Genomic DNA, 13,873 nt, shown 5'->3' on the forward strand with positions numbered 1-13,873 from the left:
AAGTGATCAGGAACAGTCAGCATGGATTCACCAAGGGCAAGTCAAGCCTGACTAATCTAATTGCCTTCTATGACGAGATAACTGGTTCTGTGGATGAAGGGAAAGCAGTGGACGTGTTGTTCCTTGACTTTAGCAAAGCTTTTGGCACTGTCTCCCACAGTATTCTTGTCAGCAAGTTAAAGAAGTATGGGCTGGATGAATGCACCGTAAGGTGGGTAGAAAGTTGGCTAGATTGTCGGGCTCAACGGGTAGTGATCAATGGCTCCATGTCTAGGTGGCAGCCGGTATCAAGCGGAGTGCCCCAAGGGTCGGTCCTCGGGCTGGTTTTGTTCAATATCTTCATAAATGATCTGGAGGATGGTGTGGATTGCACCCTCAGCAAGTTTGCAGACAACACTAAACTGGGAGGAGTGATAGATACGCTGGAGGGTAGGGATAGGATACAGAGGGACTTAGACAAATTGGAGGATTGGGCCAAAAGAAATCTGATGTTCAACAAGGACAAGTGCAGAGTCCTGCACTTAGGACGGAAGAATCCAATGCACCACTACAGACTAGGGACCAAATGGCTCGGCAGCAGTTCCGCAGAAAAGGACCTAGGGGTTACAGTGGATGAGAAGCTGGATATGAGTCAACAGTGTGCCCTCGTTGCCAAGAAGGCCAATGGCATTTTGGGATGTATAAGTAGGGGCATTGCCAGAGATTGAGGGACGTGATCGTTCCCCTCTGTTTGACATTGGTGAGGCCTCATCTGGAGTACTGTGTCCAGTTTTGGGCCCCACACTACAAGGAGGATGTGGAAAAATTGGACAGAGTCCAGCAGAGGGCAACAAAAATGATTAGGGGACTGGAACACATGACTTATGAGGAGAGGCTGAGGGAACTGGGATTGTTTAGTCTACGGAAGAGAAGGATGAGGGGGGATTTGATAGCTGCTTTCAACTACCTGACAGGTGGTTCCAAAGAGGATGGATCTATACTATTCTCAGTGGTAGCGGATGACAGGACAAGGAGTAATGGTCTCAAGTTGCAGTGGGGGAGATTTAGGTTGGATATTAGGAAAACCTTTTTCACTAGGAGGGTGGTGAAACACTGGAATGCGTTACCTAGGGAGGTGGTGGAATCTCCTTCCTTAGAAGTTTTTAAGGTCAGGCTTGACAAAGCCCTGGCTGGGATGATTTAATTGGGGATCGGTCCTGCTTTGAGCAGGGGGTTGGACTAGATGACCTCCTGAGGTCCCTTCCCACCCTGATATTCTATGATTCTATGATATGTTTAATATGGATGCACACCTGTTTGTAGTTTGCACTACTGCTTTAGCTGTATTAGTCTCAGGCTATTAGAGTGACAAGATGGGTGAGGTAAGATCTTTTATTGGACCAACTTCTGTTGGTGAAAGAGAAAAGCTTTCAAGCTATATTGAACTGAAGAAGAGCACTGTGCAGTTCAAAAGCATGTTTCTCTCACCAACAGAAGTTGGTCCAATAAAAGATATTACCTCACCCACCTTGTCTCTCTGGTAACTGTTTATAGAACAAAAATGAAACATTTACAGGTGGCCATACGTCTTGATGACTGTAGCAAGCTAAGCGCTATCTTGCATAGATTGATCCTAGGAGGTAATTATACAGGATTCTTTGATTTTGTCCCATTTAGAAATGTAGGCAGACTGGCACTCAGAAGTATATGTGGTGAAAATGTCTAGCAGTTACGTTTTTCTGGAATGTAGCCCTTTTACACATTGTGGGTTTTCCAGGTAAAAATTAAGAGTTGAACAAAGCATAACTTCTATTAAGGAAAAAGATGGGAGAGAATGTTTGCTAGGCTTCTACTAGTGTATTTTTTTTTCAAATCCAGATCAAGCAAATTATGTATTTAGTTTCTGAAATATAGTCCTAATAATTCTATTATGGTGGCAATTTTTGTGCAAATAGCAGGCATGGAACGTATTGTCTTTATCAAAAGGTTAGCCATTATACAGGATCATGTACAGGGATACTTTTAAGATTGTGTTGCTAACCCTAGATCTAACCAGGTCTGAGGCCAGCTAGACAACTTTTCTCCAGTTTGTAATTCTCTTCTTGCTGCCTGCCAGTACCATCTCCATGTTTTTCATATTTGTCAATAGTGTATGATCACTTTTGAGATTGCATCCCAGTACTTCCTCCACTGCATTACGTAAATTATGTTTAGTGTAAAAGAAAAAGAAAATATGTTTTCCAAATACATTTAATCCTCAAGGGAGCAATTATACAAAGTATTTTATTAAACAGTATAAAAAAAGTTTTCCGTTGTTAGAAAAATGTGGTGGTAGCAAAAGAAATTTATAATTTGGCAAATATACATTCTATTCTAATCTGTAGATTAGTAAGAGCATAGAACACAAATAATCAATTGCAGCAGGAACTTTAATTTTCCCCTACTTCCTTCTGAGCATTTGTTCTTCCAGATTCCAGTGCAGACATCTGAGCTTCCATTTAACAGTTCATTTTCTCTGGACTAACAGTTCTTTATCATCTTAGTCAATGAAGCCGTTCTAATTTAGCCTGTAGGGATTTAAAATTCCCAATAGTGGTCTGCACTGTTAGTGTAGGGCTCATAGACTGAAGTTCAACAAGGTAGCAACTGACAGCATCCAAACATACATTAGTGAATCGTCGTCTGTAAAGAAGAAAAACATTGTCAAGAAAACTCATTTTGGCTTTTGTTTATTAAAATTCATGTAAGAAAAGGAAGTGGGATTCTTTCAGATAGTAATGGAATAATCTGTAAATAACAAAAGCCCAAATCAGCTAACTTTAATTTTTCTAACATATAGTTAATGAAAAGCAAATATTTTAAATCTCATGTTTGTGATTGAAGTATACTGGGGAACTTGTTAAATAATTTCTATTTACCTGAGTTTTAACAGTTGCAGCAATTCAAAAACCAAATTTGTAGCTCTTGTCAGTTCAGGAGTGAAATATTTGTTTGAATAATTTCAAGTGTTTTTATCTAATAAATAATAATAAATTTAGAAGTACCCCCTCACTCAGGGATGCCTCAGAAGAACTATGCTGACTTGTTAGGAAACAATGTTATTTTGCAAAACAACTAGTTTTATTCAGTGAAATTTGTGAACATCAATGTAAAATTTGTAAATAAAAGTACATTTACATATACAAAATGGAATGAAAAAACTGAAAATAATCAGATATAAACATGATTCAATAGCAGGAAGGGGAAGCCTAAAATTAAAGATATGCTTTTCTAATTTTATTTATTTAAGTGAAATCTTATGCTTGTAAAAGGATGCTGGATTGTTAGTCCTGGAAAACAGTCCTCATTTCCCAGAATGTGCATTGCATGGACAGATTTACTGCAAGCTTCCCTCCACTATCCTGCCGATATGTCTGAACCCTGTTGCAGAGGAACTATTTCCAAGGGTAGAAGAATTCATACTCCACGGGTAAAATCCTAACCCCAGTTAAGTCTATAGCAAAACTTCTCATTAGAGCAATGGGGCCAAGATTTCACCTCACACCTAAGTAAATTCTTCACAAACCTATGGATTTTAGTTAAGCTCCATCAATAGTTGACAAGTATAAAATTGAAAATAGGTTCATAAAATATACACCAAAAATACCGTAAGTGTACCATATATGGTTGAAAGTTGTTTACAGAGAGGGCCAGTTGCCACTAAAGATTTACCACAATCACTGTGAATCTGATCCTTGAACATAAAGCTTCAAGAGGCAGCCAATTTTTGATGTAATTCGAGGGAGTCCTCATTTTTAAAGAACTAAAAACATTTACTTAAAAGTGAGACACAATTTGTTTAAAAACAAGCACCATAATAATTAAAGCCCCCATCACCTAAAACTACCCAATACATACCTCTGAACAACTGTAAGAGTAACAATGACTTTTGGTGACTCTACCTTGAGTTGCATTTTAAAATCAGTGACCCAAAGGGCTTTGGAGCTTCCAAAACAAATAACTTGAGAGTATATTTTTAAGTTTTGTGGAACATTTGTTTATAGTTCATAGTTACCTCTCAAAGTTAAGCACTTTGTTGGGGTCTTGTACATATCCCGATAATAATACATGAATACATTCCAAAAGGTGTAAAGGCTTTTTCATTCTATTCCAGTACGGATCCTAAAAGAAGATTACATCAATTTAGGGAGGCAGTACTAAGTTAATTCTGATTCATCGATAGGGAAATGTAGAGGATGTCAGTACATAAAAATTGCATTACTGCAATATTTTAAATGTTTGATTTATTACAGCAAAAGAATGAAAAAAAAGTGGGAACTGGATGTTTATTTACTTGCATGGGTTTCCACTAGGGAAACTGTAAAACACATGAAATTCATCAAACAGTATTGTAAATATTAGACTTTGTATAATTCTAAACACACTCTGAACTACTGAATAGTTTGGTAGGGTATGGATATGTAATGGGGTCTACAAACACCATATTGAGCATAGACAGAAAGGTTAGGAGAGCCTCTCCTGTTTACATGGAAGGAGCTTGACCACACCCCCATGTAGCTGCCACAGCTCCCAATTATGGAGACAGGCACCCACAGCTTCAGCCAATAGAGGAAACAAGGCCTGCTGCTATAAAGGAGAAATTACAGAGAAGGAAGGAGAGGCAGAAAGGCCTGGGATAGAGAAGGGGTGACAGCTCTGCAGCAGGCTGCCTCCACAAACACAGTCAAGAGACCGAAGCAGACTGCTAGACTCAATTAGAGGTGAGGACCCAAGTGTGACACTATACCCCATATTCATCACAGTAATATTATGATGCTATGATTATGGCATCATGGCGATGCATTTTGTACAATATGAGTAATGTGAGGTGTCATTGGAAAAGTTATGATTTGCTGAATATTATCTTATTTATAAGCATGTATCATTTTTGTATCTAAAGTTGTGAATATTGACTATGTATCTATATTTCAAATGTAGTTACACCTGGGTGACACCCACTGGGCAAAATGCTTCCAGCCTAGACAGCTGGTTGTGAAGGGCCCATTCAGGGTAATGAGCCATTAGGAAAAACAACAGGCCTGAGGAGAAGGTTATCCCCCACCTGGTGAGCCTTCCTGGGGATGCTCCAGACAACCTGTAAGTAATGGCTGCTATGAAGCAGTAGGGCATGCAAGGGGCATGTGACCAGACCACATGACACTGATCTCCATTTTGGGTACCTGTATTTTCCCATAAACTGGGCTAGGAATTGTTTTTGGAATAAAAGGTTCCCGCCATATGTTAAAGCAGGGAGTGACATCATCTGTGGTTCTTCACTCCCCACTACTCAACACCTAAGAGAAGCTTCTAAGGAAAAGGACTTGGACCAGGGGTGGGGAGCCCAAGCTGTGCCTTGAGAATCTGCAAGCCTGTTTGTATCATCAGTCAGGGTAAGAAATTCCTAAATCATATCCAATCTTTCTAGTATTTTAGGTTTAGTTTACAGTTTTGTTTATTTGCTAGGTAATCTGCTTTGATTTGTTTGCTATAATTTATAATTGCTTAGTATTTATCTTTTTGTAGTTAATAAGCTTGTTTTATGTTCTAACCTAAAGCAGTGTGCCTTTAAGTGAAGTGTCTGGTGAAATATCTCAGCTTGGTCACATGTGCATATTCCTCTCCACATTGAGGGAGGGACATGCCTGGGGAGCTGGGAAACTGGCTGGTGTCTGCTGTTTACACTCAGGTAGCCCAGTTTGGGTGAGCGTTACTACCTGCTGTCGGGTAGTCGGGTGATTACAGGGCTTGGGTGAGGCTGGCTGTGTCCCCAACCCAGCTGTGTGTCTTAGAGGGGCGCTGTGGTTCCCACAGCTACCAGACTGCACCCCAGGGGTGACAACTGGTCACACCAAGAACTACTCTGACCGGGGACAATCTGAGGAGCATCTGTCAGGAGCAGCAGGGACCCCTCAATAGATTATACCTGGAGCCAGTGACAGGGCAAAATGAACCACATAGATTATCTTTGTTCTTTAATCAGAAAAAACACACACTATGAACTAAAAATGCAGGAAGTGATTCTTATTATTTGTGCCAGTCACAACCCAGGGAAATTAATAAGCTAAGAAAGATGAAATAGTTTGTCTGTTTCTGTTGACCTTGGCATTATGAACTACCTCTAAGAAAGAAGAAAATCATATTCAGGAATCCAAGACCTGTTGTCCATGCTGAAGTGCAGCAATTCTAATAATTTTAATCCTATTTATGATAGGCAGGAGATCATCTGTAGCTGAAGTAACAGAAATATCAGAGTTTAGTTTTCCTCACCTACTAGGATCAGAAACAGTGAAGTTTTTTATTTTTTAAACTAGTAAGATATTCCGAAATCCCAAGGTCTATTAAAATGTCTGATACATCTCATTTTAACTTTAATATAAAATTTTAGAATTTAATGTTGAAGATAATATTTGAGCTCAAATTTTATCCTTACCCGTGCTTTGAACAACTGGTCATACACTTCAAGTAGCCTAGATAGTGGCACTCCAATTTCCCGCATAGTATAGGTTACGAATCCCACATCCCAGTTCAAAGAACAAACTTGTTGCTCTAACAACTGCACTAAGAAATCTGAAAAAAAAAGAACTGCCTGTTTAGGTTCCATCTTACTTTAATATTAGTTTAACAAAACTAATTAATGTTAGGTATCTACACAAAGTTATGTCTTCCTTACACAGAACCTTTCAACTGTGGAGATCAAAGCATTTTACAAAGTGGGTAAGAGTTATCCCAGAATTTACAAATGGGAAAACTGAGGCCGAGAGGATATGCAAGATGGGTTGCTTTCCACAGTCAGATGCTGTTATGAGCATCACAAGAGGTATTACTCAGGAGCAACAACACGGTGTTACTAAAGGCTTAGCACATTGTCCTTGTGATACTTTCAGGCTATGCTGTTGTCCAGGGAAATTCAAGAGCCCAACTCTGATTTTCCCCTGTGACAGCACAACACACTGCTATTAGATTGCCAGACTAGTCTGTTTTATCCAAAATACCAGCACATCCATACCATGTTTAACTCTCGGTAACATAAAACTCTCGTATTTGCAAAAGCTTAGAGTGACATATATCCATGCAGGTTTTCATACAAACAACCTCTTCACCATGGGATTTGAGTATCTCAAAGAAGAAACACAGACCCCAATCTAATACAGGACACAGAGTTCCCATATATTATACTTTATGGAATTGCCTCTGTAGATATATAAAATATATAGATATGGCAAGTAGATACATAAAGAATCTAACAACTGTACAAAACACACACACACACACACACACAATGCATATATTTAGTATGTGAATAGAAAGACCGCTCTACCCTTCAATGTCTAGTTTATGTAACTGTCCAAAAGTAAATTCAGCTGTTTGAATAGAGCAAAATAAGACCATTTCAGAACTTAGATTAGCTACAGTTTTGGGTGAAAAGTACTAATCATAGGTAAGTTCCAGGAATATAAGAATTGCCATATCATATCTGTATTATTAATATCTGTTTTTCCATTACAATCTTGTCTCTTCTCTTTTTCTAGTCACTCTCCCCAATCATCCTCCAAAGTGACTGTGATAATAAGCAAGCACCACAACCCGATTGTCCAAATTCTTGCTCTTGGACAACAAAGGAATGACCAGCCATCTGCCCTAAAACCCATCATCAGGAATTCCCTAATTTACTCAACAACCTCAATCACTATTGTCTTCGCAATAGTAAACCTCAATGAAAATTGATTTCATTTTACTATTCCAGCCACAAGGGAAAATTTAACATATAAAAACAGTGATTAAATATTACAGACAGCGGAGGAAATAAAGTTTTCTTTAGAAACATAATCTTACAATTGTCTCTTTTCAGAAGAAAAAGACAGGTAATTTTCCAATAATCTGAAAAAAACTTGTTTCACCATGCTCTTTTGATTCTGTCTTGTATAAAGAGTACAGCATGTAAAGCTAACGTTTATTTAACATATGCAAAACCAGCATCTATATATACTGGTAAATTTAGTTGCTTTTTAATTAGCATCATACAAAGTTTAAATACTGAATAAAACATGTATGTTTCAATGCTTAGGGAGTACTCGAGGCATTTGAACCCATTGCCATAATGCCTATTTTTCTTCCAAATACTGTTAAATTGCTTACCTAAAGGAAAATAACGAGGTGTGCCAGCGTATATCTTTCCAAGCAATACCATCTTTAGACTGAGAGCTTGCATTCTGTCAGCTGGGCTCAGTGTTACACTGTCACTCAACTCTGAAAGAGAACAATTAGGCATATAATCTACCTTTAAAACTAAAGTTTATGGAGGGTAAGTAAATTAAAAAAACCAGCTATTACCTCTTACTACAGTGTTGTACTTGCATTTACCACTAACACTTCAAGCAAGTCTTTTCTAACCCTGACTTTTATATTCTTAGGGCATACACACAACTCCATTTATTGTTGGTGGGAAGTCAGTATGTATGCATGTAGAAATGCAAATACACTTTCAGATTTCATATGAATGCATATATGTTATATGAATAGGTTTAGTATTCCCTGGAATTTCACATAAATTCACTAATATACATGACCAAATGGCTTTAATATCTTAAGAAGCCTTATCCAATAGCTTTTGGGAGACCTATGTGAAATGAACTGTAGTTTCAAGCCAATACTCAGTGGAAAGGTGCACACATCGCAAAATCACCATCAACGGTGACACAACTTTCCTGGCAGTCTCCAGTACAAAAGCAAGGACTGAGGGGGCAAGGAAAGTGAACTACTTGTTCACTATAGAGGTTAAGGCAAACTGGCAGAGCCAGGTGGGGAAGCCTGCCCTGCTAGAACCAGTGCTCTACCTCTTCTTTGGATAAACAGAAGACTTCAGTTTCCATGAGGTCAATTTGGCAACCTTTCATAAACACTAAATTCACCTGAGGTTTTAATCCTTCTCAGCATAGCTTTACTTAACATTTTGATTAAGATTTCCTTATCCTGAAACCTTCAGATGAAAGTCTGCAGGATTTCTGAAGCCATCTCTTTTAGAAATGCCCCTGTATAATGGCAACCAAGAGGAGTATAAACAGAGCTCTGCTCTGCCAAGCAGATGATCAGGGGTTTGAGGTCAGCAGGGGGTAGAAGTGGCAGCACACTCTGCCCTCTAGAAGGATCTTCACTTGCCATTTGGCAACTCATTTCTGTCTCCAGAGAACGCTATGTCCAGACTTTCCTTGAAGAGAGACATGGTTGCACATAATTGGTACAGGATGGGGGGGGGGGGGGAGGGAGGAAGAGAGGGGTCAACAATGTAATACTGTTGCAAAGCAAAAAAAGCAATCATAATTCCTGGATGTATTAGAAAGAGTGTTGTAAGCAAGAAACAAGAAGTAATTCTTCTACTCAACACTGGTAAGGCCTCAGCTGGGGTACTGTGTCCAGTTCTGGGCACCGCACTTCAGGAAAGATGTGGACAAACTGGAGAAAGTTCATAGGAGAGCAACAAAAACGATTAAAGGTCTAGAAAACTTGAACTACTTGGAAAGACTGAAAAAATTGGGTTTGCTTAGTCTGGAGAAGAGAAGACTGCAGTGGGACATGATGATAACAGTCCTCAAATAGGGCAAAAGGTTGTTATAAAGAGGAGGGTGATAAATTGTTCTTCTTATTCACTGAGGATAGGACAAGTAGTAAGCGGCTTAGATTGCAGCAAGAGAGATTTAGACTAGAGATTAGGAAAAAATTCCTAAGTGAGAAGGATAGTTAAGCACAGGAACAAACTACATATGGAATCTTCATCATGGGAGGTTTTTAAGAACAGGTTAGACAAAATACCTGTCAGGAATGGTCTAGATCAGTGGTTCTCAAAGCTGGTCTGCCGCTTGTTGAGAAAAAGCCCCTGGCGGGCCGGACTGGTTTGTTTACCTGCTGCGTCCGCAGATTCGGCAGATCACAGCTCCCAGTGGCCGCAGTTCGCTGCTCCAGGCCAATGGGGGCTACGGGAAGCGTGGCCAATGGGGGCTGTGGGAAGGCAGCCAGCACGTCCCTGGGCCCGTGCCGCTTCCCACAGCCCCCATTGGCCTGGAGCGGTGAACTGCGGCCACTGGGAGCCGCGATCGGCCGAACCTGTGGAAGCGGCAGGTAAATGAACTGGTCCGGTCCACCAGGGGCTTTCCCTGAACAAGTGGCTGACGGGCTTTGAGAACCACTGGTCTAGATAATACTTGACTTCTGCCTCCGTGCAGGGGACTGGATTAGATAACCTATCTCAGTCCCTTCCACTCCAACATTTCTATGATTCTATAAGGCAATGAAGGGGAGTAAGATGATTAACAGGGTGGGAGGATGTGCTGTAAAAAATGCCTATCTATAATGTGGGTTATTCAAGTCACATGTACATGTAAATCATCCTGAGATTTGTTTGTACAAATATTTGATTTCTACCTTTCGTTAGGCACTGGAAACAATCATGTTAACATTACTGAATTAATAGGCAGGCTCAAAAACCCAAGGACAGTTCAATTTCAACATACCATTTAATAAAGCCATTTTAAAAAAAATTGTGTAAATAGATAATGCTACTAACAAATGAACATATTTATTATTATAATGGAAAATAAGTCATTTTTTCCTACGTATGTTATAACATGTCTTTGTGTTTAACAGCTGCATTCCACTCATCTTCTAAATCTTTAGAATGATTGAAATGAGGAGCATTCAGCTGCCATGTCCACAACTGGAAGAAAATGTACTTCTACTGCTGCAATACAAACAGACTCAAGCCCCAATCCCAAAACAAGCTACATGGGAGTACAGAGGATGAGGACCTCATCCTGTACTATTCTTTTGTTTAAATAATAAGCCTTTGAATTTCTACAAAATTCAAAGGCTTTGAAGTTAGGTTTTACATTCAATGAAATCTATACTGCAGAATATTCCTAAAAGATATACTTAACATCTCATGTGGATAGGATACTAACAGCAGCATAAGATCACTGGCACCAAGTGCTTTCATTATCAGTTATTCTATATTTCTAAGCTACTTCAGTCCCAGTCTGTCAAGACTTGCCTTTCTCAATTATTTCTTGCCAAAGAGTCTGCACCAAGATAGGGTCTGAATGCCCTGCACAATGTATAATTGCAAGCTTACACTCCGAGAGTTTGAAAGGGTCAGCAAATTCACCATACAGCTGCAATAAAAAAGACAGAGTTTGGTATTTCAGTCAAGACAAAACACCACGATTTACTATCAGAGTGAAATTAAATAGAACAGTTATTCATTAACATGCACCATACACAAAGTGAAACAAAGCCAAAATAGTAGACGGTGCATTTTAATAGCCATTGACAGATATTGCATGAAGAGCATTTGTATTGAATCAAGTCAGCTCTGTATCACCATTCAATCTTAAAATTTTAAAGCAAGCTAAGAAAAAACTAGAGTGTTTGCCAATTCAACACCTCTAAAACCAAAGAAGCTATGCACTGTAAATAATATGTGTTTCCTACAGCCGACAACACAAAGAGAAAGATGAAATTACTGAAGGTAAAATATGAAAATATAAGATTAGACAGGCTAAACCTAAATATATATAAATTTTGAAAACAGGAAGCTGAATTCACTGTGACTGTTTTGGCTAATAGCTGATAAACAATTTGTTGGAATCTGTCATTCTCAGATATTAGAGAAGCTTATATTCAGGAGTGGGATATTGCATCTTCTTTTGCATGAGTAGTTTGAGCAGTCAGGTGAACATCAACTTATTTCTAATCACCTTGGTTATGTCCATCAGCTCAGAATCCAACTGGGAAATTGCATCTTGTACTGAAGAATGATGGAAATATTGCCGTTGTAATGTTTCCTCTATTTGTAGCTGTATCCTAGCCACCTAGTTTTAAAAAAATCAAGATAATTCAAGAGTCCTTCATTTCATCCAAAGCTATGGAAACTTGGAAAAACCTAGAATTGGTTCTAACACATTTGAATATAGACATTCCATGAGTATATGTTGGAGACATAATCCTAGTAAAATGAGTGAATCTGGATCCGCTGATTTTTACTGGGACAATGCATTTCAGCCTAAACAGTCTGTTTTTGCATTTACATCAGTAGAAAAAAAAAATAGTGTGATTGTCAATAATACAAAAGACCTATGCTAACACTGATATTAATAGAAACATTAACTTTTCATCATAGCTTCTCCCCTGTCCTGTCCCTCCTCTCTTGTCCTGTCCATTCTCCTTCCGTCCAATGCCCTCGGCCCCTAACTTTTCTTTCCATTTCCTCCCTAATGAAGCCCACCTCCCAAAAAATAATTATGGAACTAACATGATGTTTGCTGCCATTACACAATTCACTCTGCTGTGTGCTATATCCCATTCCCCCAACCTGTCTGTCTTCTTTATTAGATTTTAAGCTCTTCAGGGAAGGGACTGTGCTGCTCTGTGTTTGTACAATGCCTAGCACAATCAGGCCCCCACTCTTGGTTGGTCCTTAGGCGGTACCATAAACATGATTAATAATAATTGCAACTAAGGAAAATGGTTTTTCATTTTTTCTTACTTCCATTTTCTCTTCTAGTTCATGTAGGAATTCACCATCTGCAGCTATCGATGATATGGCAGTGGAACTCTTGGCACTCAAAATGGCACGTGCAATATATTCAAGACGCTGCTGAAGTGGAATCTCTGTGCTGTAAAAGAAACATTCAATTGTAAGCCACGTGCCTAGAACATAGAATCATAGAAATGTAGGGCAGAAAGGGACCTTGAGAGGTCTAGAACAGCTTCTGTGCTGAGGAAGGACCAAGTAAACCTAGACCATGCCTGACAGGTGTTTTCAAAAACCTCCAGTGATGGGGATTCCACAACTTCCCTTGGAAGCTTATTCCAGAGCTTAACTACCCTTAGAGTTAAAAAGTTTCTCCTAAAATCTAATCTAAGTCTCCCTTGCTGCAGATCAAGCCCATTACTTCTTGTTCTCCATGTCCATTAAAGGAAGGACACAGTTCACACCATCCTCTTTATAACAGCTATTAACATATTTAAAGACTGTTTTCAGGTCCCCCCTCAATCTTCTCTCCAGAATAACCAAGCACAAGACCTTTTACCATGCTTGTTGTTCTCCTCAAGTTTCTCCCAATTTATCCACATCTTTCCTAAAGTGTGTCGACCAGAACTGGACACAGTACTCCAGCTGAGGAGTCACCAGTGCCAAGTAGAGTGTGACTATTACTTTCAGTGTCTTATGTATGACATTTTTGTTATTACACTCCAGAATATTAGCCTTTTTTGCAACTGCATCACATTGTTGACACATTCAATTTGTGGTCCACTATAAACCCTAGATCCTTTTCAGCACCTACTTAGTTATTCCCAATTTTGTAGTTGCACATTTGATTCTACCTTCCTAAGCATAGTACTTTGCACCTGTCTTTACTGAATTTCATCTTTCTGATTTCAAACCAATTCACTAATTTGTCAAGGTCATTTTGAGTTCTAATCCTGCCCTCCAGAGTGCTTGCAATATCTCCCAACTTGGTGTCATCTGTGAATTTTATAAGCATACTCTCCACTCCACTATCCAAGTCAAAATACTGGACTGACCCCTGTGGGACACCACTAGATATCCCTTACCATTTTGACACCAAACCACTAATAATTACTCCTTGAGTATGTATTTCAACTAGTTGTCAGTACTATAATACCCAGTTTTTAGTAATTTCATCTAGACCACATTTCCCTAGTTTGTTTATGAGACTGTCATGTGGAACTGTTGTATGCAATGGTGTTCTAGCCATGTCAGTCCTGGGATATTAGAGAGACAAGGTGGACGAGGTAATATATTTTATTGATCAACACATGTCTCATCACTCTCACCAGT

General features: G+C 39.2%; 1 protein-coding gene across 1 annotated transcript in view; it reads right to left on the reverse strand.

The window, feature by feature from the left end:
- Positions 1 to 2,246: 2,246 nt before the first annotated feature.
- The window catches only part of NUP155 (nucleoporin 155), a 47,730-nt gene continuing 36,103 nt past the window's right edge, over positions 2,247 to 13,873 (reverse strand). The window contains exons 29-35 of the mRNA XM_073343798.1: positions 12,554 to 12,683; positions 11,766 to 11,879; positions 11,060 to 11,180; positions 8,155 to 8,265; positions 6,449 to 6,585; positions 4,034 to 4,140; positions 2,247 to 2,661 (exon numbers count right to left, since the gene is read on the reverse strand). Coding sequence (XP_073199899.1) covers positions 2,523 to 2,661; positions 4,034 to 4,140; positions 6,449 to 6,585; positions 8,155 to 8,265; positions 11,060 to 11,180; positions 11,766 to 11,879; positions 12,554 to 12,683 — 859 coding nt within the window. The 3' untranslated portion in view covers positions 2,247 to 2,522. The remainder of the gene's footprint in view (positions 2,662 to 4,033; positions 4,141 to 6,448; positions 6,586 to 8,154; positions 8,266 to 11,059; positions 11,181 to 11,765; positions 11,880 to 12,553; positions 12,684 to 13,873) is intronic.

This window comes from Lepidochelys kempii, chromosome 5, assembly GCF_965140265.1.
Source record: "Lepidochelys kempii isolate rLepKem1 chromosome 5, rLepKem1.hap2, whole genome shotgun sequence".
In the NCBI taxonomy this organism is placed as follows: Eukaryota; Metazoa; Chordata; order Testudines; family Cheloniidae; genus Lepidochelys; species Lepidochelys kempii.